The sequence below is a fragment of the Colius striatus genome, chromosome 20, assembly GCF_028858725.1.
Source record: "Colius striatus isolate bColStr4 chromosome 20, bColStr4.1.hap1, whole genome shotgun sequence".
Classification (NCBI taxonomy): domain Eukaryota; kingdom Metazoa; phylum Chordata; class Aves; order Coliiformes; family Coliidae; genus Colius; species Colius striatus.
Genome location: NC_084778.1, coordinates 8608311 through 8632334, shown reverse-complemented (window position 1 = coordinate 8632334; position 24024 = coordinate 8608311). Strand labels below are relative to the sequence as shown.

Here is a 24024-nt window from a genome sequence, read left to right as displayed (position 1 = left end):
TGTCGCTGCGGGACGGGGCCGCAGTGTTCCCTCAGCACCGCCACGGACAGCACCTCAGCCGCCACGGACACCCCCCGGCACGGGCAGCGGGACAGCGACACGAGGCACAGACAGAGTCCTTTAAAAACTTGTCCTTTATTAGTCTGTTGGAAGCGAGTCCCTCTGCATAGGGCGTCCCACCCCGTTAGAGCAAAGTGAGTAACAAGAAGGCACCGAGCCCCTCCTGCCCGCCGGGCCCCCGGGCCGGGGAGGTGCGAGGGCCGGGGAGGGGCTGGACCCCGGGCCCACAGAGACATGCCCCCCCGTGCTGCCCCCACCGTCGGGACCCCCTCCCCTCTCCCCGCCCAATGCGGGGTGCCCCTCGTGCCCTCCCCCCCGCCGCGAGGTCAGCTCTGGAGCTGGGAGGGAGGTGACACCCCCCCCGCCCCCCAAATCCCGCAGGGAGCGATAGCACCAAGGGGGACGGCTGCTCCCCGCAGTTTATTCCGCACTCCCTGACGGGTCGGAGGGGCCGGGGAGGGGGGCACGGGTCGTTCCTGGGCACGCGGGGCCGGGGAGGGTCTCAGCTTTGCTCGGGATTTACATTCTGGCCCATGCAGTAGCACCAAAGTTCATGAGGTCATCGGTGACGGCGGGAGTTACTTCCGCTTCCTCCCGCAGTACTTCCCTTGTGCGCAGCCCACGCCGCCTGCAGGGGATGCACAGCGTGAGCCCCCTGCGCCCCCGAGCCGCGCGGCCCCGGCCTGCTGCCTGGCACAAGCGCAGGGGCTGCAGGAGCCGGCCCCACCGGCGCTGGGGGGCTCACCTCTAAAACCCAGGGCGCCGAGGGCTCCTCCGTAGGTCTTGGGGGGTTTCCCTGCGGGAGGAAGGCAGAGCGGGGTGAGCGGGACCCCCGCCCCACTCAGCCACTGAACACAGGGGTGATGTGCACCCCCCCCATCCCCAGAATGTGCTGTTCGGAGGATGGACACTCACCACCGAATCCCAGCTGGCCGGCAGCCCCACCTGCAAGGAGAGCAAAGCCCTCAGCACCCACCAGACACCCCTCATTGCCCTGTGTCCCCCAGCCAAGCGCCCGGGCAGCCCCCTGGGTCCCTCCTCAGGCCTGGCCCTGTCTCTGTGCCCCAGCTTTGTGCCAAAGTGCTGAGCTTTGTACCTGGAAATATTGGTGACACACCAAAGCCGGGAACTCCAGCTCCTGGGGAAAAAGCAACGGGAGGTGACAGCCCGTGACAGCAGTGCCACCCACCTCTGCCTGGCTGGGGACACCCTGGCTGGGCACCCCTTGCTCACCACAGGCACAGGAGCCTCAGCCAGAGCCCCTGTCCCTGCCATGGATGGTTGTCAGGGTGCTTTCCTGGATGGTGCCCAGCAGGGGATGGCAGCAGGGTGAGGACAGCAAGTGGGGATGAGCCTGACAGGGTAGGGGACATGCTCACAGCCCAGCCCCAAAGCACAGCACTCACCTGGCTGCAGCCCCCCAACACCAAAACCTGCAGGATAGGAGAGCGCTGGTGAGGGCAGGGGGCGTGGGGACAGGGATAGGGACAGAGATGGGGGTCACTCCTCCATCCCCCCACCTGGAATGACCCCTGTTCCTTACCTGGCTTGGGAGGTTTCCCAGCAGCTCCTGGATACAAGATGCCTGTGTCAGAGAGGGGTGTCAGTGCAGCCTCCCCAGGGCTGTCAGACCCTGCTATGAGCCCAGAGGGTCCCCAGGCAGGGACCTGCATCTCCACACATTGGGGATATGATACAGTACCAATCCCTGTCCCCATGGAGTGGGCAATGCTGGTGCTACAGCCCTTGGTACTTGCTCAGCAATGGCTTTCCTTTCTGATCACACCTCAGGAGCAGGGCAGGGACACAAGACAGGGCACAGGACACAGTGACAGTGTAAGGTGGGACCTCATCATGGGACAAGGAGGGGACAGAGTGACCCTGCATCCCAGACATCCCCTTTCCTTTTGGCACTACCAGCGTGCTGCTGCTGCTCTGCTCCCTGCACCCCAGCCCTGGGTAGCCCTGGTGACAAGGACCAGCATCACTCACCAGCACCGAGCCCACCAGCTCCAAGGCCACCGATTCCAAGGCCACCAACTCCAAGGCCACCTATGAGAGAGACCCCAGGTAAGCGCCAGCAGGGCTGATTCACTTCTGACCCAGCCCCACGAGTGCCTGTCCTTCCTCAGCAGCCCCACGGTCCCATGCCCTGGGTGAGCATCCCTCTGCCCCCATCCCACTGAGGGAGCATCCCTCTGCTCCCATCCCACTGAGGGAGCATCCCTCTGCCTGCACAGCCATACTTCCTGGGCTTGGCTCCTGCCAGCACCTACCTGGGATGCCACCAACCCCTGGGACTCCAGCCCCGGGAACACCTGCCAAAGAAAGATCATTAATCCCTGTGTCCCCCATAGTCTGGCACCCCCAGATCAGGGCACCCCCAGCCAGTGCTGAACTCACTAGGGTGTCCCTGGAACCCATCTCACAGCACCCAGAGCAAAAGGACCTGGAGAGGTCTCACCCCTTGCATGACACATTGCTGCAGGCAATGCACATATGGACAGAAATGTCCCCAGCAGGTTCAGGGAAGGGGGTATGGGTGGCACTTTGCACCCACGGGTGACAGTGTGCCACCTCCCACACGTGGGCCAGCCTCTGCCAAAGCACCAGGGTGCATGGAGGGGACATGAAGCGAGCCCAACACCCTGATGGCCTCATGAGAAGGGTGGCCTCTGGATGGTCCAAGCTGGACCTGGGGCAGGATATCAGGAATACATACCAAATTTGGGAGGTTTAGCACCAGGCTGCACCCCTACTTGGGGGATGCCTGCAAAGCAAAGGAGGACACTGTGGTTAGAATGGTCACCCCTTCAGCCATGTGCCACCATCCCACCTGCACTCCCCTGCCACCGCTCCACGTGGCTCAGTGCCTTTTGGCAGCCGTGGGCACTGCTGTCCCCACAGAGGATCCTTGAGGGGGAGTGATGAAGCACATACCTGCACCAGGGAGGATGCCAGTCCCGGGCACTCCCACGCCTGGCACCAGCCCAGGCACACCACCAACACCGGGCGTCACTCCTGGCACTCCGGCAATACCGGGCACCGCACCAGGCACCGCGCCGGGCACCGCGCCGGGCACCCCTCCGACCCCCGCGCCTGCGGGCAGAGCGGGTGAGGCAGCGTGGGGAATCCCTGTGATCCCACCCTGCCCTGGGGTGATGTGCCCAGCCTGGGGTGCCCACCCCCACAGCCTCCCCAGTTCCCCCTGCGCCAGTGCATGCCGTGCCAGGGCCTGTGGGGAGCCCCTGCCGTGGGCCAGGCCCTGAGCCACCGGCTTCTCCGGCCAACTCACCGAATTTGGCTGCCTTGGCTGCTGCCTTCGCTGCTGCGGCCGGAGCGCCGACCCCTGACAGAGACAGCAAGAGGGGGATCGTGGTCCCTGAGGAGATCTGCTCCAGCAATGCTGGGCACAGCCCGGCCCTCCCTCCTTGTCTGTTCCCCAAGGCACGGCCATGAGTCGAGGGAGACCATCGAGGTCCAGCTCATGCTTGTCCTGCCCCAGACCCGCCCCCACACCAGCCGGGCTGCCACCACCACCCGCCTTCCTCCTGCTCACCTGGGACACCTCCAACACCCGGGGCCAGGCCACCCACTCCGGGAGCAAGGCCACCTACACCTGGAGCAAGGCCACCTACACCGGGAGCCAGGCCACCCACGCCGGGAGCAAGGCCACCCACGCCGGGAGCAAGGCCACCCACGCCGGGAGCAAGGCCACCTGCACCTGCAAGCAGAGAGGGAAGGACTGGGGCTTCATCTCAGGAAGAGAGGTGATGGGAGGAGCTGGCTGAAAAGGCACATCAGGCTGGGGTGGATGGATGGATGGATGGGTGGATGATGGATGGATGGATGATGGATGGATGGATGGATGGACAGGTGAGTGAACAAGTAGATACTGATGTGGCTGGCTAGCTAATGGTCTGTGTGGATGGGTGAGTGAAGGGAGAGTGGATGGACTGATGTATGAGAAGGTGTAAGGATGGAGAACCTAGAACCCTATGAGCAGACCAGCTCTGGAGAGCACTCCTTGACCCAGCTAGAACCTCATCCCACATACAGCCCTGCAGAGAGCTCATCCCTACCCCAACCCACAGGGACCCTGTTTAGGGCCAGGCCCCAGCCCTGATGAGGGCAGCAGCCAGGGGTGGGGGCAGCAGGAGGTAGAAAAGGAGGGATGACCCCAGCAAGCTCCCACTCACCATACTTAGCTGCTTTGGCAGCTGCCTTGGCAGCAGCAGCAGGTGCTGGAACACCGACTCCTGGGGGAGAGGCAGAGTGTGAGGGGCAGTGACCGGCCACACCAGCACCTCAGCCGGCGCCCTGGGGACATTCCGGGCATCCTGTAGGCACCATCTCACCTGGCACTAGACCAGGAACACCAACACCAGGCACACCAACACCAGGCACACCAACTCCAGGGACACCAACTCCAGGGACACCAACTCCAGGGACACCAACACCGGGAACACCAACTCCGGGAACACCGACACCGGGAACACCGACTCCTGGCACACCGACACCGGGCACGCCGACACCGGGCACACGCCCTGCTCCTGCAGAGAGGTTCAGGATGTGGCTGAGCAGACTGGCTCTGTAGGCAGGGGTCCTGCTGAGCTCCCCACCATCCCCAGTGCTAGGGGATCCCCGTCCCTCCCTGTGAAGGGATGATGGTGACTCACCATATGCTGCCGCTTTCGCTGCGGCCTTTGCTGCAGCCGCTGCAGCTCCTGGAACACCCACTGTGGGCACAGAAGGGACACTCAGAGCCAGGGGACTGACGAGGCCAGCACCACCCCATTGGCTTGTGCCAGCCCATCTGCTCACCTCCAACACCAGGAACCCCAGCCACGCCAGGAACTCCAGCCACGCCAGGAACTCCAGCCACGCCAGGAACTCCAGCCACGCCAGGAACCCCAGCCACGCCAGGAACCCCAGGCACTCCGGGGACAGCAGGGACACCGGGGACAGCAGGGACACCGGGGACACCTCCAATGCCAGGAACACCAACACCAGCTCCTGCAGGCAACAAGAGGAGAGAAATTAGGTCTCATTGCAGCAGCAGTTGACAGTTGGGACCTCATTGTAGGTGTGCTCTTGTCGTTGTGCTGTGGGGGGAGAGCACCCCACCATCTCCTGTGAGAGAGGAGTATGGGGATACAAGGGTCCCACGTCTCTCAAGAGGCCTCAGTGAGGATGGCAAATCTGTTGTTGTAAAGGAGAGGCTGGGAAGTCATCAGCACAGGGGACTGTGAGGATCCTCATCGTCACAGGGGATTCCAGATGGTCCTTACTATGGGACATCAAGCCATGCAGCCATGAAGGAGAAGTGTCTGCTGGCTCCCAGCAACTGCCTGGAAGGGCTGGGTGCCCTGGGCATTGGCCAGACTGGGAAGCTGCCCAGAGCAGTGACAAACTTGACCTGCTGGGACTCATTAGTGCCACAGGAACGAGCATCAGGTCACTTCTGGAAGGACTGAGTGCCAGAGAGGTTTTCCTCATAGTCCCCTGCTTGGCAGGTACCTGGCACCTCAGCAGAGAGCACACCTCCATTAACCTCTCACTGCCAAATTCCTCCCTAAATCCCATCCTTCCCTGGGCATGTGGTGGGATTTCTTTTTTTCTACGTGATGCAGAAGAGAAATGGAAGAAATGGCCAGTAATGGTTTAGCCCTCAAAGGAAAGCTTCTATCAAGCATGGCTGCTCCCAGGGGACTTCCAGGGCTCTCCAGTGATGGTGCAGGAGAAGGTCCTGGAGCCTGGCCATGTAACTTCTGACACTGCCTTTTGGAGCAGCACATGGATCCCCCAGCCCTTTATGGAGCCTCAGGGCCAGTTCTGCCTCCTCTCTGTGCCCAGGCTCCCAGCTTCCTTACTGCTTGTCCCCTCTGGGCTCCTCCTCACTGGAGTGGGTTATGCCTGCTAGGCACCTCCATCCTGCTGGACCAAGTTGGATGCACTTGCTGGGTCCCACCAGGTGTTTGGAAGGTGGTGACCCTGGGCAGGGGTCCTCCAGCCAGGGATCTCTGCTCACCCAGACATTGAGGCTGAGCCTGTGAGAATCAGACCCTGCACCGGGTCTGCTGCTGGAGAAATGGATTTGGTACAAAACCCAAGAATTCAGACAAGGTCCAAACCCATGAGTTTGGTCTCATCTGTTGACCTCCAGGAAGCAGCCTGCAGAGACCCTGCAGAGGGAGAAGCTCCTGCCCTAGGGCTGAGGCCAAGCCCGATGCAGCAGCTGGGAGCTGGGGTGGGCACATCCCATCCCTGGCTGCTTCCCTGTGCTGAGCCCTCAGGAGTGATCCCAGGAGAGACCTGCCTGCCTGGAACACTGAGTGCATGAGTGGAGAGGGTGGGCAGAGCCCTTGGGAGCTGCCAGGGAGCTCTTTGTGCCACGCAGCACGTACCGTACTTAGCTGCCTTTGCTGCTGCTGCTGCCGCCGCCGGCGTCCCGACTCCTGGGGACAAGGGAGAAAGGGACCCTCAGCCCCCAGTCCCCACACACCATGCAGAGCCAGGCAGTGGGGACAGAGCTCCAAGGAACAGTCACCTGCTACCCCGGGGACACCACCAACGCCGGGCACCAGGCCGGGGATGCCGCCAACGCCGGGCACTGCCCCAGCACCTGGAGGGAAACAGAGCAGTCAGATCCCCCCCAGAACACCTCGTGTCACAGCAGGCTCTGGGGCTTTGGGGTGGGCTCCCCACACCTCCCAAACCGGCTGTTCAGGGGACTTGGGATGTGTCCAGGGTTGGGATTCCCAGCTCTCTATACCCAACCCAGTGATCTGGAGCCCACCCAGCCACCCAGGAGCTTGGGGAACCCCGAGGTGCCCCAGGGCTGTGGCTGTAAATCCCTGGGGCTGATGTCTTTCCTCTGGCTGCTCCAGTGAGCTGTTGTTTGCTACTTGTTTTTCTCCCACTGGAGCCAGCGAGGGGAGCAGTGGGCACCAGCTCTGCCTCACTGAGCACGTCCCCCCGCCAGCAGATGATGGCTTGTTACAGACAGCTCCTGCCCAGACACCCCACTGGGGCCTGGCGCAGCAAAACCACATCTCTATCAGAGAAGCCACATGTGATAGGGAGCTCCTGCCCCATGCCAGGCTACTGTGTGCCAGGTGGCTGGCCAGCCCTCCAGCCACTGCCCAAAAAGCTGCTCTTTGTAAATCAGGCTTTGCTACACCCAAGCTCAGCTCTCTGCCAGGCTGCTGGAAGGTGATCCCAAGGGCACGAAGCCCCTCTGCAGCCCTGGCAGAGGTTTCTCACCTTACTACCTTCCGCCTGCAGGAGCTGTGGGCTTATCAGAGTGGCTACACCTCTCCCCAAGCTCCAGCAAGCGGCCAGGGCAGGGCTCTGGGGCTGGGAGAGCACCAGGAGATGAGGCAGAGGGTGCTGGAGCAAGCGGGGAAGCCTCCCAACCCCTGTCACCGGCACACGGGTGCCTGAGCCAGCAGCAACTCACCGAAAGCTCCCGCCTTCGCCGCTGCCTTCGCCGCCGCCGCTGCCGCTGCCGGACCACCAACTGCTGGCACAGAGAGAGTCAGAGCTGGGGAGGGCAAGGGAACCAGCCCCCTGCCCCAGGGTCCAGCCCATCGCCTCACCTCCGGCTCCTGGGACAACACCGACGCCGGGCACCACTCCACCGACTCCTGGGATGGCACCAGCCCCAGGCAGGACACCAGCTCCTGGGAGGGGAGAGGGGACCCTGAGCTTGGTGGTGCCGGGACACAGCCAGCATCCTCCCAGCTGGGAGACAGGGAGCTGGGTGATGGATGTGCCCACGGAGGGCAACTCACCATATTTAGCTGCTGCTTTCGCTGCTGCTGCCTGTGCTCCAACTCCTGGGGAAGGACGTGGGCAGCCATTGAGGTCCCAAGACTATTCCCACCTCAGCTCCCCCATCCCACAGGGACCTGGGGCCTGAGCCCTCCTGGCAGCATCTGCATTGCTCACTTTAGGAGGTGATGCACCCATCTGGGCTCTCCCTGGGGTGGCATTGCCACCCTGAGGTCAACAGACCACTGGGCAGGGCCCAAAACGCTGTCATCACTGGCAAAGTGGCTGAGGTGCCCAGTCCCCCACCATGCCCATGCCAGTCCCCCCTCCCCAAGGCTGAAGGGAGTGTACCTGTGCCAGTGGGGTACCCGGCCTTCCCTCCGACCCCGAGGCCAGCTCCAATCCCACCAGGCCCAAAGCCTGCAGACACAAACAGAAAGGCAAAGCCAGGTCAGGTGCTGGTCCCAGGAAGGGGGACAAAGCAGAGAGACTAAAGGACTTCTCCCCTAGACATCCAGGAATGGGAGCTGGAATGCAAGAGCCAGTTCCTGCCAGTTGAGATGCCAGTTCAGACATCCCTGCCTGGAGCTGGGGTTGCTCCCAGCTGGATCCACAGGCATCATGGCAGGGAAAGGCACGGGTCTCCTTGAGGGAACACCTCATCCTGAGAGCAGGATGCCCCTCACACTGCCCTGGGGGTCAGTGGTGTGAGTCCACAGCAGCAGCTGACAGAGCCACGAGGAGCTATGACCGCAGACAGAGGGCTACGAGCACTCGCCATGGGGCAGCTTACCAGTGCTGTAGGGCAATCCATAGCCACCTGCAGAGGAGAGAAGGGGAAGGGGGGTTAGCACCTGGCTGCTGCTGGCCAGGCCCCCTCTGCCCCGTGGCATAGCCCCTCTCTGCCAGCCAGCTGCACGGCACCAGCCCTTGGGGCTCCTTCCATCGGGACAGGAAATGCTCCAGGATACAGCCCCCTGTGACAGAGCTGGGCCAGGAGATGCTTTTCTCTACCACCTTGGCAGCAGCAGCTCCAGAAAGAGCCATTGTGTCTCAGCCCTGCACTGAGGGCTGTGGTGCCTGCAGTTGGCTTTGCAGGAGCCTCCTGTGACCCCGCTGTGGCTGGGGGTCCCCCGGGAGCCCCGCGGCAAGAGCTGTACCCAGCCGCTGCGCCACGGCCGCTCCAGGGAAAGGTTTGCATTGGAACCAGGGCCTGGGAGCCTCTGCTGGAGCGTGACCTCGTTAGGAAGTCGGCACAAAGGGAGGGGGGAGGGATAAGGAGAGGGAACATCACAGCCAGGGAAATGTCTCCTTGTGAAAGAGCGGGGTCCCAAGGCCCGGTGCAGCATGGGGATGCCTGTGGCTCTGTGGGGCCCGTGCGTGGCTGCCACTGCTGCTGGTGGTGGCCTGAGGAAGGGTGATGTGCTGCCACATCCCCAGTGGGGACACCACAAGCAGTGTGTAGGGTGCAAGGTGCCTCACACGCCAAGCCCCTCCACCAGACTGGCTTTGGGCGGGGAGGTGGCTGCCTGCAGCCAGGATGACATTGCTCATGGCAAAGTGTGTCCATGGCTGTGGAATACCATCCCCTCCTGGCAGGCAGCGTGTGGGGAACAGATTTCCCTTTGCCAGGCTGTTCCATCATGTCCCACAGCACTGTGGTACTGCTGCAAGGTGGAGGCTTCCCAAGCTATTGCGATCACAAGCCATGCCAAGCATCTCCCACCTTGGAAAGACCCCTGCCCATCCCAGGGCACTTCATCAGCACTTTGCTCACCCCAAAGCTGTGGATGAGTCTCTCACTGGGTGACACACATGGAGGTGACCTCAGGGATCAAGAGTCCAAGCCCTTGGGTCTCCCAGGGATTTGCCAGCCCCAGCTCCCCACTACCCCCAGATGTATACAAGAGCAGCCCCTGCTGGCACAGGGATGCCACCAGCACTGCCAGGGCTCAAGGCCAGTGGGTACATCAGCTGTCATGGAAAGGGCTTTGCACAGACCAATGCCACCCCAGCGTGGCCAGGCTCTGGAAGCAGTCCCCATCCCCATGGCACTGGGTGAGCAGGGTGGCCCCAGGGCCACCTTCTGAGCAGAGACAGCATTGGGCTGGGGTGTTTGGAGCAAAACACCCAAACAAGGAGACTTTCCATGGTAGATGTTATTTTCCCTGCTGTCTCCTCATCCCCTCTCATCCTGGATCTACTGCAGCTGGGACATGGCACAGAGAACGTGGGGATGCGTGGCAGCCCCCAGCTCCATCTGCAGCATCGATGCCAGAGCTGCGATGGGCAGCCCAGTGTGTCCCCACACTGCCAGCCCCAGCCCTCAGAGGTGACAAACCAGCACCCCCCGTGCCCTGGGAAGCACCAGGGTGCCAGGCAGCACCCAGCACCTGCAACCACAGCCAAGGACACCAGCAACCACCAGAGGGGTGATGCACTGATGAGGCTCCCTGGCCAAGCACATGGGTGTCCTGCCCTGATTCATTTCACAGGGGCTCCCCACAAGTGGGGCAGCTGGCAGCAGTGTCTGCCCAGGCCAAGGGCCAGTGGCAGGGCTGCTGAGGGCTAGAGCCAGGCACAGCATTCCATGAAAGGCTGTCAGGGACTGGGCTGTGTCCAGGAGGCAGGATGGTGTCTGCTGGCCCTGAGTGGAACTGCCCCTGTGGCAGGAAGCCAGAGCGGGACAAGCGTTTTTTACTGCTGGTGGTGCCAGGTAGCAGCTGGGGCTGTGCCCATGTGGGGTGAGACCTGCACCCTGGGGGTGGTCTGCCCCCTGACAAGCCTCTCCTGCCTGCTGCAACTTGTTTCAGGGAGTAGGATAATGTCCCAACATCCCCAGGATGTGGGTCCCTGCCCAGATCTGGCTGCCCTCCCCCTCCTCCTCTTCCTTGGGGATGCTCTTGGGACTGGTGAGATGGCAGCATGGCCCTTGGAGGGCACAGCACCTGGCAATGGCTGCCTGGCCCTGCCTGGCCTGTCCCTGTACCCTCATGGGTATGGCTGGTGATGGGCACAGGGCTGGCAGATGGGGGTTCCTAGAGCAGCCCAGCCTGGGAAAGGAGGGGCTGAGCATCTCCAGGCTCCCCTGTCTGAGTGGGAGAGAGACCTGCATAGGGCTCCATCCCCACCACCCTCCTGCTGTTGGTGGCCTTTGCTACAGGTCCTTAAGCCAAGACATGTGTGCCAGGTGAATGCCCAGAAACTCACCTGGGCACAAACCCAGGAGCCACAGAAGGCAGACAGTCCCTGCAAGGGCTGTGCCTTGTGCCAGGAGGAGCCGTCAGGAACAGCCTCAGCTGGCCTGGCCCAAAGTATGTCCCTAGAACATGCTCCTTCCTAGCTTGGAACAGCCAGAGAGAGGCTCAGCATCATCCTCGTGGGCTGGGGCAAGACCAGCAGCAGTACCCAGACTGCTGCCCACGGGGCTGTGAGAGGCAGGGCTGCTGTGGGGCTCCCCTGCCCAGTGCCCTGCTCTCTGTCCTGCTGTCCCAGGGCCAGCACCGGCACTGCCAGGTCCGGGGGACCCGGGGGCACCGCGGCTCAGCCCTGGGCAATGGTGGGTCCTTCTCCTGGCACTGCTGGGGGTCCTCCACCCCTAGCCCCATCGGCTGTGGCAGCTTACCTGGGAGCTTAGGAGCTTTGATGGGATACCCCAGAGGGACACCGGGCTGCTGACCTCCAAAACCTCCCAGTCCTGCAAAGCCAACAGCAGACTCTCACCTGGAGCCCGCGCCCAGGCTGCCACCGGTCCTTGCGGGAGGGGAGTGCCCCGGGGCACCCCGGGAGAGGAGAGTGGGTGGCTTGGGAAGCCCTGAGGCATCTCCTGGCATGGGAAGGCCGTGGCTGTGATGAACAGGCTTGGGAAGGAAGAGAAGGATGAGCAAGAGAGACAGCACACTCACCAGGGATTCCTGCGAAGGCTCCTGCTCCTAGGCAGAAATACAAAGACACCTGCGTGAGCCCCCAGGCTGGTCCTGATGGCCCAGGACAGCACATGGGCACAGCCTAGGCTGGCTCTGCTTGCCCACGTGCCCTGTGGGGCTGCAACCCTGAAGGATGGGCTGCAGCCAGCCCCAGCAGGATGGCAATGAGGGCAGAGCAAGAGGCAGCTCGGGACCTGCCCTACACCCTGGTGTTGCCAGGACCTACCTGGGCCTTTGGGCTTGACTCCAGCACCAGTGGGCACTCCTGGCAGCACCCCTACACCAGGGAAGCGGGCACCTGCAGCAGAGACCCGAGGGGCCTGGTGAGCATGGTGAGGTGTTGCTGGCACCCAAGACCCCTGTGCCCAGCACCCATTCCTGGCTCAGCACTAACCCTCATACCCTGAGACAGGGTATCCTCATCCCCAAGGGCTTGCTGAGACCCCTCCTGTGCCAGCCTCCCCTCACCCCGGGGCACAGCTGTCAGGGAAGGGTTTGCTCCAGCCCTGGGGCTGCCTCTGACTTGTGGGGCTGCACAGTACATGGCACCCACGAGTGGGTGCCACTCATGACAGCAAGGTACCAGCCCATGCTGTGGCATGGCCAAGACCCAGTGATGCCCAGCAGCTTTGTGCAAGCTGGGGCTCTTTGGGGAGTGTGATGGGGGGTCCTTGCTGCTGAGCCCAGACCCTCCAGGGGTGACAGGCAGCACTTTGCCCTTGCAGGCCTTGCACTGGCTCTTTGTGTTTAGGGTATTTTTGGGTTTGTTTTGGTTTAGGTTGGGTTTTTTTTCCTCTTTTACAAATGTCTTTCATTATAACTCACACGTTTCCAGACATGGAAAAGGCATTCCTGAGCAGCAACACACTTCTCTGACAGCCTTGAAACATCTTGTTTTCACAAGTTTTCCTCCCCCAAATTACTTTGCAGTGAGGAATTCCTCTCCTCCTCCCACCTCCTCCCCCTCCTTCCCACGGCGCCTTTGGCTGGGCACACCAGCCCCAGCGTGCTCTGTGCCAGGCCCTCTCCTGCTGCCAATGCCGCCCGCTCCTGTGGAGCTTGGCATGGGACCCCTGCAGACGCCAGGTCCCTCTGCCTTTGGCACAGTGAAAAGGTCACTTCAGCCCCAGTGAAAGGGTTGAAAACTGCAGGCAGGGACTGAGCAGGAGGCAGCACAGGGCTGCTCTGCCTGCCTGGGCAGTGGAGAGCCATAATGCCCAGCTGGCCACAGACTGGGGGTGTGTGGGGAACCCCTCAGAGGTCAGGGGGGGAACAGCCCCAGCTCACCTGCGCCAGGGAGCACGCCACCCGGGAACGCTCCAGGGATGCCAGCACCTGCCAGGAGAGAGACACAGGGATGAGCACCCGGTCAGAGCCAGCCCAGCCCGGCCCTGGCTGCGGGGCTCTGCACCTACCTGGCACTTTGGGGGGTTTGGCTGCTGCGCCAACCCCAGGCTGCACCCCACCTGGTACCACCACACCTGCAGGCAGCAAGACCCCCTGAGGCTCGGGCACTGGCCCCTGCCCACCCTGGCAGGCATGGGGACAAGTCTGCCCTGGCCTTGGATATGCTTGGGATGAGGGTATTTCTTACCTGGGGCGACCCCAAGGCCACCAGGACCACCAACTCCACCTATGCCGCCGATGCCAGCACCTGGGGGCATTGGGAAGAGCAAAGTACCAGTGTGAATGCCACTGCTGGGCTACAGAGTGGCCAAAGTGACACCAAAGGAAGAGACAAAGCTCAGGAAGGCTCTTGGGGATAAAAGGGGGCACCCTGAGACAATACCAGGGATGGGTCCCCAAGACCCAAGCACAAGGACTGGGTAGCTCAGTGCACTCTGAGTTTGGGCAATGCCCCTTTCCCAGCACTCCAGGACATGCCAGGGTCCCCCCAAACTGTCAAGGATCCCTAGAAGAGCAGCATCTCCCACTTGCAGCCCCCCAGCTCCATGGGGGAAAGCACCCTGGCACCAGACAGCCCCGGCTCTCACCAGCCTTCGCGGCAGCTTTGAGTGCGGCGGCAGAGGCGGCGCCGGGGAACACACCACCAGGATAAGCAGCTCCAGGGAAGAGACCTGCAGCACCTGTGGGGAGAACAACCCAGCTGAGCAGCCCCACATTGCAACTGGCAGGAAGATGTGCTGGCTGCCAGGGAGTGCTGCAGCGGTGCCAGGGCTGGCATGAGGCTGGGCAAGGTGGGGAGTAGCAAGCGCTGCCTTGTCCTGCTCCAGCTTCTCCTGCCTCTCCCTATACCTGCACCCACCCACGTGCTCCCCAGCAACACCCCCAGGGCACCCTGTGCTGTCACCCACTGCTGCACACGCAGGGGTCCCTGTCAGAATGCCAGTCTCTGCTGCAGACCCCATGGGGACCCCAGTCCCACCTCCCCTCTCCCTGCTTAGAGTCACCCAGCCATGGCAGATATTAGGGGACCACAGGGCTGCTCGTTGGTGGCTGCCAGCGCCTCAGGTTTGGGAAGGGCACCCAGCTGGGACTCTCCAGGCAGAGTAGCCGATGGGGACAAGACAGTGCTGTCCCCAAGGTGAATCTCTGGGGACATGGCTCAGAGAGGGGTGGCCAGTGGCCTGTGCTCACCTGGCTGCAGGCCAAGCGGGCCGAGTCCCCCGAGGCCTCCGACCCCTGGGAAGAGAAGCGGGGTGAGGTGGGGTTGGGCAGGAGCACCCTGCTTGCAGCATCCCCACGGGACAGGAGCGTGCTCTGGGCCAGGCATGGGGACAGGTGCCCAACTTGCCATCCACATCCCTCATGCTGTCCTGCCTCCACTGCCCCCACCCCCACACACGCCCTGCCAGGCCGCAAGGGGACGAGCCGAGATGTTTATGGCTGAGGAATGAGTCCCCCTGGCTCCGGCCAGCCGCTGCCTCCCAACATCTGGGGCTAATCAGCCTTTGCTCCCTCCAGGCGCAAATTCCAGTGCCTTTGGCTGGGGGCGGGAGCGGCTCCGGAGGCGGCTGGGCTCGGCTGGGCCTTGGCTGGGCTCGGCCGGGCCCTCGGCTGGGCCTTCGCGGCGCGGCGCGTTTGGTTTTAATTATGCCAAAAGAAAGGGCCTTGTTGTTCTTTCCACAAGCTGAAAGCCGAGTACATGGAGGTTGCTGGCCCTGGCCTCGGCCTGGCGCTGCTGGGCGGCGCAGGGGGCTGGGGGGTGATGAGCCCCTGCCCTGGGGCACACACACACACACAGATACACAAACACATACACACCCCCCACATCACACACACCCCCCACATCACACACACAGACACACCCCTCCACACACAACACACACACACAGACACACACCACATAGACACACACTGCCCCCCACACCACACATACACACACACTGCCCCCCACACCACACATACACACACACAACATACACACAACATACACACAGACACCACACACACACACAGACACACCCCTCCACACACAACACACACACAGACACACACCACATACACACACACTGCCCCCCACACCACACATACACACAACATACACACCCCCCACATAAACACACACCACACCACACACACAGGGACACACACACAACACACACAACATAAACACACACCACATACACACACACTGCCCCCCACACCACACATACACACACACAACATACACACCCCCCACATACACACAACATACACACACACCACATACACACACACTGCTTCCCACACCACACATACACACACAACACACACACACCACATACACACAGACACACACCCCCCCCACAACACATACACAGACACACACCACATACACACACACCCCACATACACACACACTCCCCCCCACACCACATACACACAACATACACACACCACACCCACACAGAGACACACAAACACATACACACCCCACACACACACCCCACATACACACACAACACATACACACCCCCCACACACCCTACACATACAGACACACACACAAAACACACGCCCCCCCCCCAACACACACATACACACCACACACACACCTCCCCCCGCAACACACAAGCACAACACACACACAACACACACCCCAACACCACACAAACACAACACACACCCCTACACCACACAAACACAACACACACACACACACACACGGGCCAGCTGGGAGTGAAGGCCCCATGGAGCATCTCTCCCGGGGCCACCACAAGCGCTGGCACTATCCATCAACACCAGATCTGCCCCTACACTTTCGGTCCCTGCTGCTTCAGCACCTCCCAGCAATGACCCTGTCAGAGTCTCATCTCTCTCCCCGTGATGCCCCTGCTCACTCACCCCTCATTTCTAGGCCAAACAAGCTGCAGGAGGCAGGCAGAGGTGCTGGCAGCTTCCCACAGGCACCAGCTCCCAGCCAGCAGCACCCAGCTTTGCACCCTCCTGAGGAGCTCTGGGGTGGGTTTGCAGGCAGTGAGCACACCAAGGGCAGTTTGTGGGGGCTGGAGGGGGAGGGTAGGAAGGGAGGAGGGAGGAAGGCTCCCCTGGGGTGCTGGAGGCTCAGCGGGGTCTGTGGCAGCCTGCATGGCCATGGGGGTGCTGGGGACAGCCAGTGCCTGGCCATGTGGGGGAAACATGAGGGCAACAGGTGCCACTGGTATAGACAGAGATGGCAAGAGAAACAAGGAAAGGCCTCTTACCTGCTTTGAGAGGTTTTGCTCCAGCACCAAGTCCTAGAGGAGGGTGAGTGGAGAGGGGTCAGAGCTGTTCTTGCCCTGAGCATCCCCTGAGGAGGGGACATTGTGCAGGACTGAGCCAGTCTTGCAACAGACCCCTTGCACCTCACAAGGCAGCTCTGCTGGGGGTGCTGCCCCCTCCCCATCCCAGCACTCACCTGCTCCCAAACCTCCAACTCCAGCACCTGAAAGCAATAACAGAGCCTTAGCATCCATCCCTGTGAGCATCACTCACCCACAACAGGCTCTCCAGGGTCCATGGAGAGGCAGAGGGAGTCTCAAGGGTGCAAGGGGATGAGATATCCCCCCAAGTATGTCCCCAAGCTTTTGGCTGGAACACTGGGGACAGACTGTGAGCTCTGAGCACTTCCCATGGCCAGGGCTGGGCAGGGTGTAGGTGCCAGTATCCTGGGCTACATCCCATGCCATGGGGCTGGCACTGAGGCAGCCACCCAGCACTGAGCAGCCAGGCAGGGTGTCTCAATGTCCCCTGATCCTGGCTGGCAGGTCCCAAGCTCTCCATTCTGGCTCAGAGGCACCTGGGGACCCCCAGGCACCTGACCCTTCCTTGCAAGCACCACCCCCCCTGCCTGGACCCCCTTACCTGGGAAAAAGCCTGCTCCTGGGACTCCTCCTGGGATAGCACCAGGGACCCCTGCAAGAGAAGAGACTCTCCTTCAAATCCCCTCAGGGATCCAGGGGTTGGTGTAGGGGGCTCCTCTTGGGGCAGGGAGCTGTTCCCTATGGTTGGAGTGGGATGCAAGCCCCAGGGTGAGGACTCAAGGAGAGGTCCCTGCCTTTCCTTGCACATCTCAGGTTCACCAATGAGGCAGCAGTGACAGGGCTTGGAGGGGGCTGAGGTGGGAGCCAGGGAGAGCTCAGTGGATGTGTCTGCAGGGCTTGGTCCTGCAAGGGAGGGAGGGATGTGGGGCTGGCACAGAGTGGGGCTGGCTGATGTCCAGCTCTGCTTCCCAAAACCCATCCCATGGCACAGCCACTGCTGTTCCCATCACCTCCAGCTTCACATGGCTCTGGGGGGATGGGTCCTAGCATTGGTCATGCCAGGGGTGGGGAGGGTGCTCCAGTTCATCCCCACAGCCCATGCTGGCCCCATTTAAGCCTAAGCATGTGTTTGCCCCATGGCCATGCTGCCAGCCCTGCCGTGCCTTGCCCTGCCTGCCTCCTCAGTAGGACTGGGAGGATGAGAGGACAGTTGGATGGGAGGACAGTGCTGAGTCCTGCCTGCATCCCTCTGCCTATCTCTGCAAAGCTGAGATGAGTGCCCAGGTCCCGTCACCTTCCAAGGCAGCTGCAGCTCAGGCTCAGAGGTCATGCTCAGCCACCACAGCAAGGCTTTTGGGCTGGTTTGGACTCTGGCAAAGGTCTGTCTCCTGCAGCACACCAGGCATTTGTCTCCTGGGGGTTGCCCCTGCTCCATCAGGGCTGTGGATGGGGTGGGTGAGCAGCACGAGGAGGCTGCAGTGCAGCAGGATACTCTGCGTTTCCACTTGTGGCTGGAGCATGTCTTTTGGCACCAGGGGCTTGCAGTGGGATTTGCAGGATGGCTGGCAGGCCTTGCAGTGAGGCTGGCAGGAGGATCAGGGGGTTGCCAGAGGCCAGAGCAGGGCTGGAGTGGTCAGCACCGCTGTGGCAAGGGGCACTCAGTGCTCCCCACTGCTCTGGGCAGGGGTGATGGAGCTCAGGATAGATGGTGCCACAGCTGGGCTCTGAGGACCTGCTGTCCTGCTCTGGGGCTGCAGCGGTCTCCTCCACATCCCAGTCAGGAAAGAGGGAAGCCAGCACCCCCAGGAGCTGGCTGCATGCAGTGGCACAGCTCTGGCAGCACCACAGCAGAGCCCAGTGCCAGGGGCAGGACAGGGCAGCCAGCGCAGGCAGGTGCCAGAGCTGCCATGCCACAAGCAGCTCGTGCTGCACATCCCTTCTCTACCTCAGACACGGTGCAAACCCTGGGGATCCCCCCCCTCACTGTACCCCAGAGCCCCCCACTTCACCTCAACAGCTGCAACGTGGCAGAGACCAGGGTGTCCCCGGCACTCCGGGCACCTGGCACGGACCCAGCGCAGCGCCCGGGTGCCGGGATGCAACCCCGTGTGCCGGGACACGCGTGTGCCAGCCGCCCGGGACGCACACCCACAGCCCGTGCCAGGGCCCGTCACACGGCCCCCGGAGAGGGGCATCCACAGCAGCCCCCTCCCAGGGCTCGAGTGTGGCCCTGGAGCAGGTGCTGTGCGCCGGAGCTCGGTGCCCGCTCGGTGCCTGCTCGCCCCTCTGGCCCGGCACGGCACGGCACGGCCCGGCTGCCGGCCAGCGGCTCGCGGAGCTGCTCCTCTTCCCGGTACATGCCGCCGCCCCCAGCTTGCAAAAACAAATCCCAACAGCTTGTCTGTTTCCGAAAGGACTCCACGCAGCGCCCGTCCCGCCCCCATCCTGCCCCCGCCGCCCCGGAGCGGGGTCTGCCCACGGCCCCCCGTGCCCACGGACCACCCCCTGTGCATCATGGCTGGGGACCCTAGAGAAGTCCAAGTGGCACCTGCCTGCAGCCACAGCTACCACACACTCAGCCCTTCATTATTGTCACCTTCCTGGGCACTGCAGACCCTGGCAGGGAGGTGCCACTGCATGCCACTGTCACTGCCCCCACCCCGGGCATTCCCCAAACACCCTCCCAGCACCAAGACACCGTGTTCACCCCAGTGCCTCGTGGCAGCTCTGCACCTTTTGGAGGATTTCAGTGGATGTGCTGGTTTATCAGCCCTCTCCATGCCACATCAGGAGGCAGAAGGGGTCAGCAAGCCCTGGCCAGAGCCGGGATGGCCAGGGTGGGGATGCCAGGCGGCTTTGGGGAGCAGAGGCTTTTGCTCAGGAGCGTTGCAGGCGGCTGCTGCCCCCTTGCCACTCTCCCTGAGCAGCTCTGCTGTCAAACATGGACAGCTCTGCTCTTCTCTTTAAGCTCTTTTACAAGCTGCCTTGGCACTGAGCTTGTCCCAGGGGGGAGGCAGTGCCTGTAGCCCAGCTCAGGGTCTGCTCCCTGGTGTGGGCACTGCCAGAGGCACATGGCTCTCTGATCCCCTCGTCTCTCAAGGAGCAGCCTTGAGCAGCCAATTCATCCACCATCCCCAGTCCCCCTCATCAGCCATGCCAACTGTTGCCAGCAGCTCACACCCAGTACCAGCCACACCATGGGCTCCCCGAGGCCACCCTGGGCTGTGCCAAAAGCTCTCTGGCCAGTCTCCATCCTTCCACAGCCCTGTCTTTCCCCAGCCCATAGTCTCCTGCTCCCCAGTGTGCCCCTCTGGCTTCTCCATCCTGCTTCTGGCTTCTCTTGGCATATCAGGGAAAGGGAAACTGAGTCACCACCCTCCCAGCACCGAGGGAGCTCTGTGCTGCCCCTGCCCCTGGGCTGTCAGGACCCTGGGAAGGGAGGTATCTCCTGTCTCCCAGCCTGTCTGCTGGGCCAGGGCTGGCTGTAAGCCTGCAGAACATGGGGCTGGGCCCCCAGCACCCATCCCAGGGGCTGTCTTCTCAAGCCAGGGGCAAGAGAATTTGCACCCACCTGGCAGCCCCAGCTCCAGCTGTGATGGGGTTTGGCCACTGGAAGTGCTCAGGATCTGCTGTGGAGCTTTGTTTACAGAAACTGACTTTTTTCTTCCACGGCTTTGTGCTACAGGCCACTACTTGCACTCTCCCCACTCTTCCATTCCTTGTGGTATTTCAACTTGGCCACTGTTAGTATCATCTGCACCATTTCTACCTGCACCACTGCTCACAGCTTCCCTTACAAACCAGAAATACAGATGTTTTCTCTATTTGACAGCTTTCAAGACCAAGACTGAGCTGCAGAACCCACAGCAGGACACGAGCTCACACCCTGACGGGCTGCCAAGGCTCCTTCCCCGCTGCCCCCCTGCCCCTGTGGGCGACCGCTCCCGGAGGAGCCTCAGCATGAAACCACACCAGATATTTCCCTTCTTCCCTCATGCTGCTGTTTGCTTTTTTTTTCTTGGGAGAATTGGTTTTGGAAACATGCAGTCTCCAAGCAACTTGGAAGCTGGGCTGCATCCCGGCCTGAACTCGCTAGTAGCAGCTCCAGGGGAAGCAGGGCCGTGGGGGGGCTGCTGTGGAGAGCCTGGCTCTTCTCCAGCCCCCTCCCAGGCTTCAGCTTTCATCTCTGGGTGCTGCCTGACAAACTGCACCCTGCAAGTTGTCTGGAGGAAGGAGCAGCCCTAAACTGCTCAGACTGCTGTTTGGGGAGGTTCCCAGCTGGGAAGGGGTGATGCCATCCCAGCCCCATAGCCAGCACTACTGGCCCTGGGGCAGCTGGGCAACTCTGGGTGCCCTCAGAGGGTCTCCATGGTGCCCAGGCTGTGATGCCAGAACACCCATTGCCAGCCTTTCTGCACCCACCCCCTACACTCACAAAGCCTGCAGGCCTAGGACCTCCTAGGGTCCTGCTTGTCTCCCAAGGGGTGTTGCTCCTGGAACATCCCCTGTGCCCCATCATGAGAAGGGATGGAAGCACCGAGGGACAGATGCCGTGCTCCAAATGCAGGACACACTGCACTTGGCACCTCTCAGAAAAACACAGCAGCTTCCACCAGGCAGCAGCCTGGATCTGGCCATGCATGTCCTAAGGCACCTAGCTCAATGTTCCCGGGGTGCAGAGAAGTGAGAGCTGATGCTGGGAGTACTGCCAGCGCCCCTGGTCCTGCTCTGAGGGGACATTCCCTGTGTGTAAGGGAGCTCCCCTCTTTTTTCCCTTGAGGATGTCTCAAGGGTCTCTTTTCTGCCAGGCTGGTTTAGAACTACAGTGGCAGCAGGTGCTGGAGGATGCTGCCCAGAGTCATCTCCAGTTTGGGTGCACCCTGCAGCAGCCCAGCATCCTCCCCACACTGTGGCATTGGTTGTGCCTCTTTCCCAGCTGTGTCCCCACAGGCTGGCAAGGCAAGGAGCATGGCTGAGCCTGCACAGTGCCAAGCAGCACACCAGGGATGCATTCTCCAGTGTCCCCATCAGCACTGGGGCCATCTCCAGAGCCAGGGCCACCTTGCTTATGAGCTGCTTCCCAAACCAGCAGTACCTCTGGAGATGGAGCCAGGGACTGGAGTGAGACCAGCAGCCCCAAACTGTTCAGAAACTGCCACAGGATGTCACCCAGGAGACAAAATCCTGTCCCAGCTGGCTGCTGCTTCAGAGCTGGGGAGCAAAGCCTCTGTGGTTCACCAAGCCAGCACTGAGCATCACTGCCACAGCTGGAGAGTGCCCAGGACTGAGCTACATCCAAGTACCTTAACCCTGAGCTGTAGCTACTCAGGATCAGGCAGCAGCTTGGCTTCAGCTTAGCTTGGCACCACTCCGGGGTCACACTGCCTGCACAGCCAGGGACAGAGCAAGCTGTGGTTGGGGGTCCCAGGAACCCGCCACACCAAGGAGCTGCTGGGCACTGGAAGAGGGAGCTGCAGGGCACTGGAAGATGGAGTTGCTGGGCACTGGAAGAGGGAGATGCTGCCTGCACAGCCCTGAGGGCTCTCTCTGTCCCAGGCAAAGACTGGCCCAGCCTGCAGCTGCCTGATGCCACACACAGCCCTGCTACTGCTGCCTCCTGCTCACAGGATCCTGCCTGCTCCTCTACTCTGGTCCCCAGTCCTCTGTGGCCAAGAAGCCTCATGTGACAGCTCTGCCACCAGCCCCATGGCCGATGGTGTCTGCCCACTGCACGCTCTGGGTGGCACAGCACAGGCTGAGCACTGCTGGGCTCTCCGGAGGCAGCTCTCCCACTCCTCATCACACCATCCCCACCTCACAGCCCTTTGCCCAGTTTGGCTATTGCAATGGGCTACAAACCTATGCCCAGAGCTTCTCTCCTCGCCTCTATGTTGTGCTCACAGCCAGACCACGAGCCACGAGCTGTTCGATGGGCAGCACCTGCTGTGCCGGCTTCAGCATGTGGCACCGTGGCACTGTGGCACCCTGGCACACACCCACTGCTGCCTGTCTGCCACCCCCGGGGCTTCACTGCTTGTGCCTGTGCTGAGGGGGAGATGTGTCACCCAGCCCCTGTCCCTGCCCGGCCGGCCAGCCGTGACTGTCAGAGGGACCTGACGCCGATGACACAGGGAGGACGGCGCAGGGGTGGCCCCTGACACCCAGAGCCTGCGGTTCGGGCGAGTCGAGCTGCTCTGCAGCTGCACCAGCCCCGTGGCCACACGCTGCACAGCAGCTCACACACACCGACTGCGGGATGCACACCCCGAATCCCCCGACTGCCCCTCCAGCTCACACGGGGGGTGGGCAATAGGCACCAGCTCCTCCAGCCCCTCACACTTGTAAGCCCCGTGGGAGCTCGGTGGCCACCCTTGGCTGCCCTGTCTGCACGTCCCCGAGCCTCTGGTGTCACCGAGCCTCTCGGGGCCCCGAGCCCTGGCCAGGACGCAGCCCCTCACAGCCTCCCCTGACAAGTGCCTGGTGCTGCGGTGCCATGTCCAGAGCGCCCTGTGCCACCACCCCCGGTGACATCCCACCCTGCCCGGGCCTGGCACCCGGCACCCGCCAGGCTGGGCGCATAGAGCCCCCCGGGAGCGTGCCCAAGGCAGGGCAGGGGGCTGCCCGTCCCTGCTCGGCGGCTGGCGGGAGGCTGCCCGGGAGGCTGCGGCGGGCAGCAGCCGAGCCCCGGACCCCGTGGAGGTCCCCGAGAGCCGGAGCCAGGCGCTAAGGGGAAAGAGCCTTTTCTTTCCTTACCTCCTTGCCGAGAAGCCGGGAGGATGGCGAAGAGGAGGAGGAGGACTCCGGGGAGGAGGGGTGCAGCTGCCTGCCTTGCCATCTCTTGAAGCAATGCCCCGTGCTCCCGCAGGCGGAGCGTTTTATCCCAGAGCTGCTTAATTGTTGCTTCCAAGGATGCGAGGGGAAGGGGCGGGGGGGGAGGGAGGGGAAAAGGAGCGGGAGAAGGGGGGGAGAGGCGCAGGACGCTACGTCATGAGGAAAGGGCAAACACACACGAGTGTCTCCAGCCGATTGGGTTGGTTGGGTTTGGGGTGGGTGGGTTTTTTTTTTTCCCTTTCTCTTTTTTTTCTTTCTCTTTTTTTTTTAATGTGTTTTTTTGTTTTTTCCAGTCCCGCTCCCTCGCTGCTCCCTCCAACCCGCACGCGCCTGCCAAAAACGATGGGGAGGGGGGAGCTGCCCGGGCAGCCCAGGGGGATGGGGGCGAGGGGAGGCGGGGGGAGTGGGCTGCATCCACCCCGTCCCCGGCGGGCACCGGGGGAGGGTCCTGGCCCGGGTGGGAGTCTCGGTCCCGGGTGGCTCCGGCGGGGTCTCGGTCCCGGGTGGCATCGGGCAGTGGCGGGGAGGGGGAAAGGCGAGGGCGGAGGGGCTGGCGGCGACGGGCTGGGCAAAGGGATGGGGGTGTCGGGGATGCAGCGGGCTGGCCGCGGCGGGGCCGGACCCCCCGGCAGTGGCCGTTAGATGGCGAGCGCGGGGCGTCCTGAAACCGGCCACTCTGCGGGAAAAATCCCTGCGTGGCCCCGGCAGCCGAACCCCGGCCCCGGGGTGTCCTGGGGACACGCAGC

At 62.4% G+C, this 24024-nt stretch overlaps 1 protein-coding gene across 1 annotated transcript; it reads right to left on the bottom strand.

Annotated features, from left to right (window-relative positions):
• Nucleotides 1-383: 383 nt before the first annotated feature.
• ELN (elastin) lies at nucleotides 384-23344 on the bottom strand. The gene is made up of 35 exons (XM_062012584.1): nucleotides 23201-23344; nucleotides 17049-17099; nucleotides 16603-16629; nucleotides 16409-16441; nucleotides 14361-14405; nucleotides 13757-13849; nucleotides 13357-13416; nucleotides 13178-13243; nucleotides 13050-13097; nucleotides 11989-12060; nucleotides 11742-11768; nucleotides 11462-11533; nucleotides 8630-8656; nucleotides 8188-8256; nucleotides 7857-7901; nucleotides 7662-7745; nucleotides 7523-7582; nucleotides 6611-6685; nucleotides 6468-6518; nucleotides 4885-5076; nucleotides 4740-4799; nucleotides 4419-4613; nucleotides 4260-4319; nucleotides 3620-3784; nucleotides 3356-3409; nucleotides 3001-3159; nucleotides 2783-2830; nucleotides 2337-2378; nucleotides 2053-2112; nucleotides 1604-1645; nucleotides 1467-1493; nucleotides 1157-1198; nucleotides 976-1005; nucleotides 806-856; nucleotides 384-688 (listed from the first exon to the last, which is right to left on the bottom strand). Exons 1-35 carry the CDS (start codon nucleotides 23280-23282, stop codon nucleotides 639-641), a joined length of 2364 nt encoding a protein of 787 aa, XP_061868568.1. The 5' UTR covers nucleotides 23283-23344; the 3' UTR covers nucleotides 384-638.
• Between the last annotated feature and the right edge of the window lie 680 nt (nucleotides 23345-24024).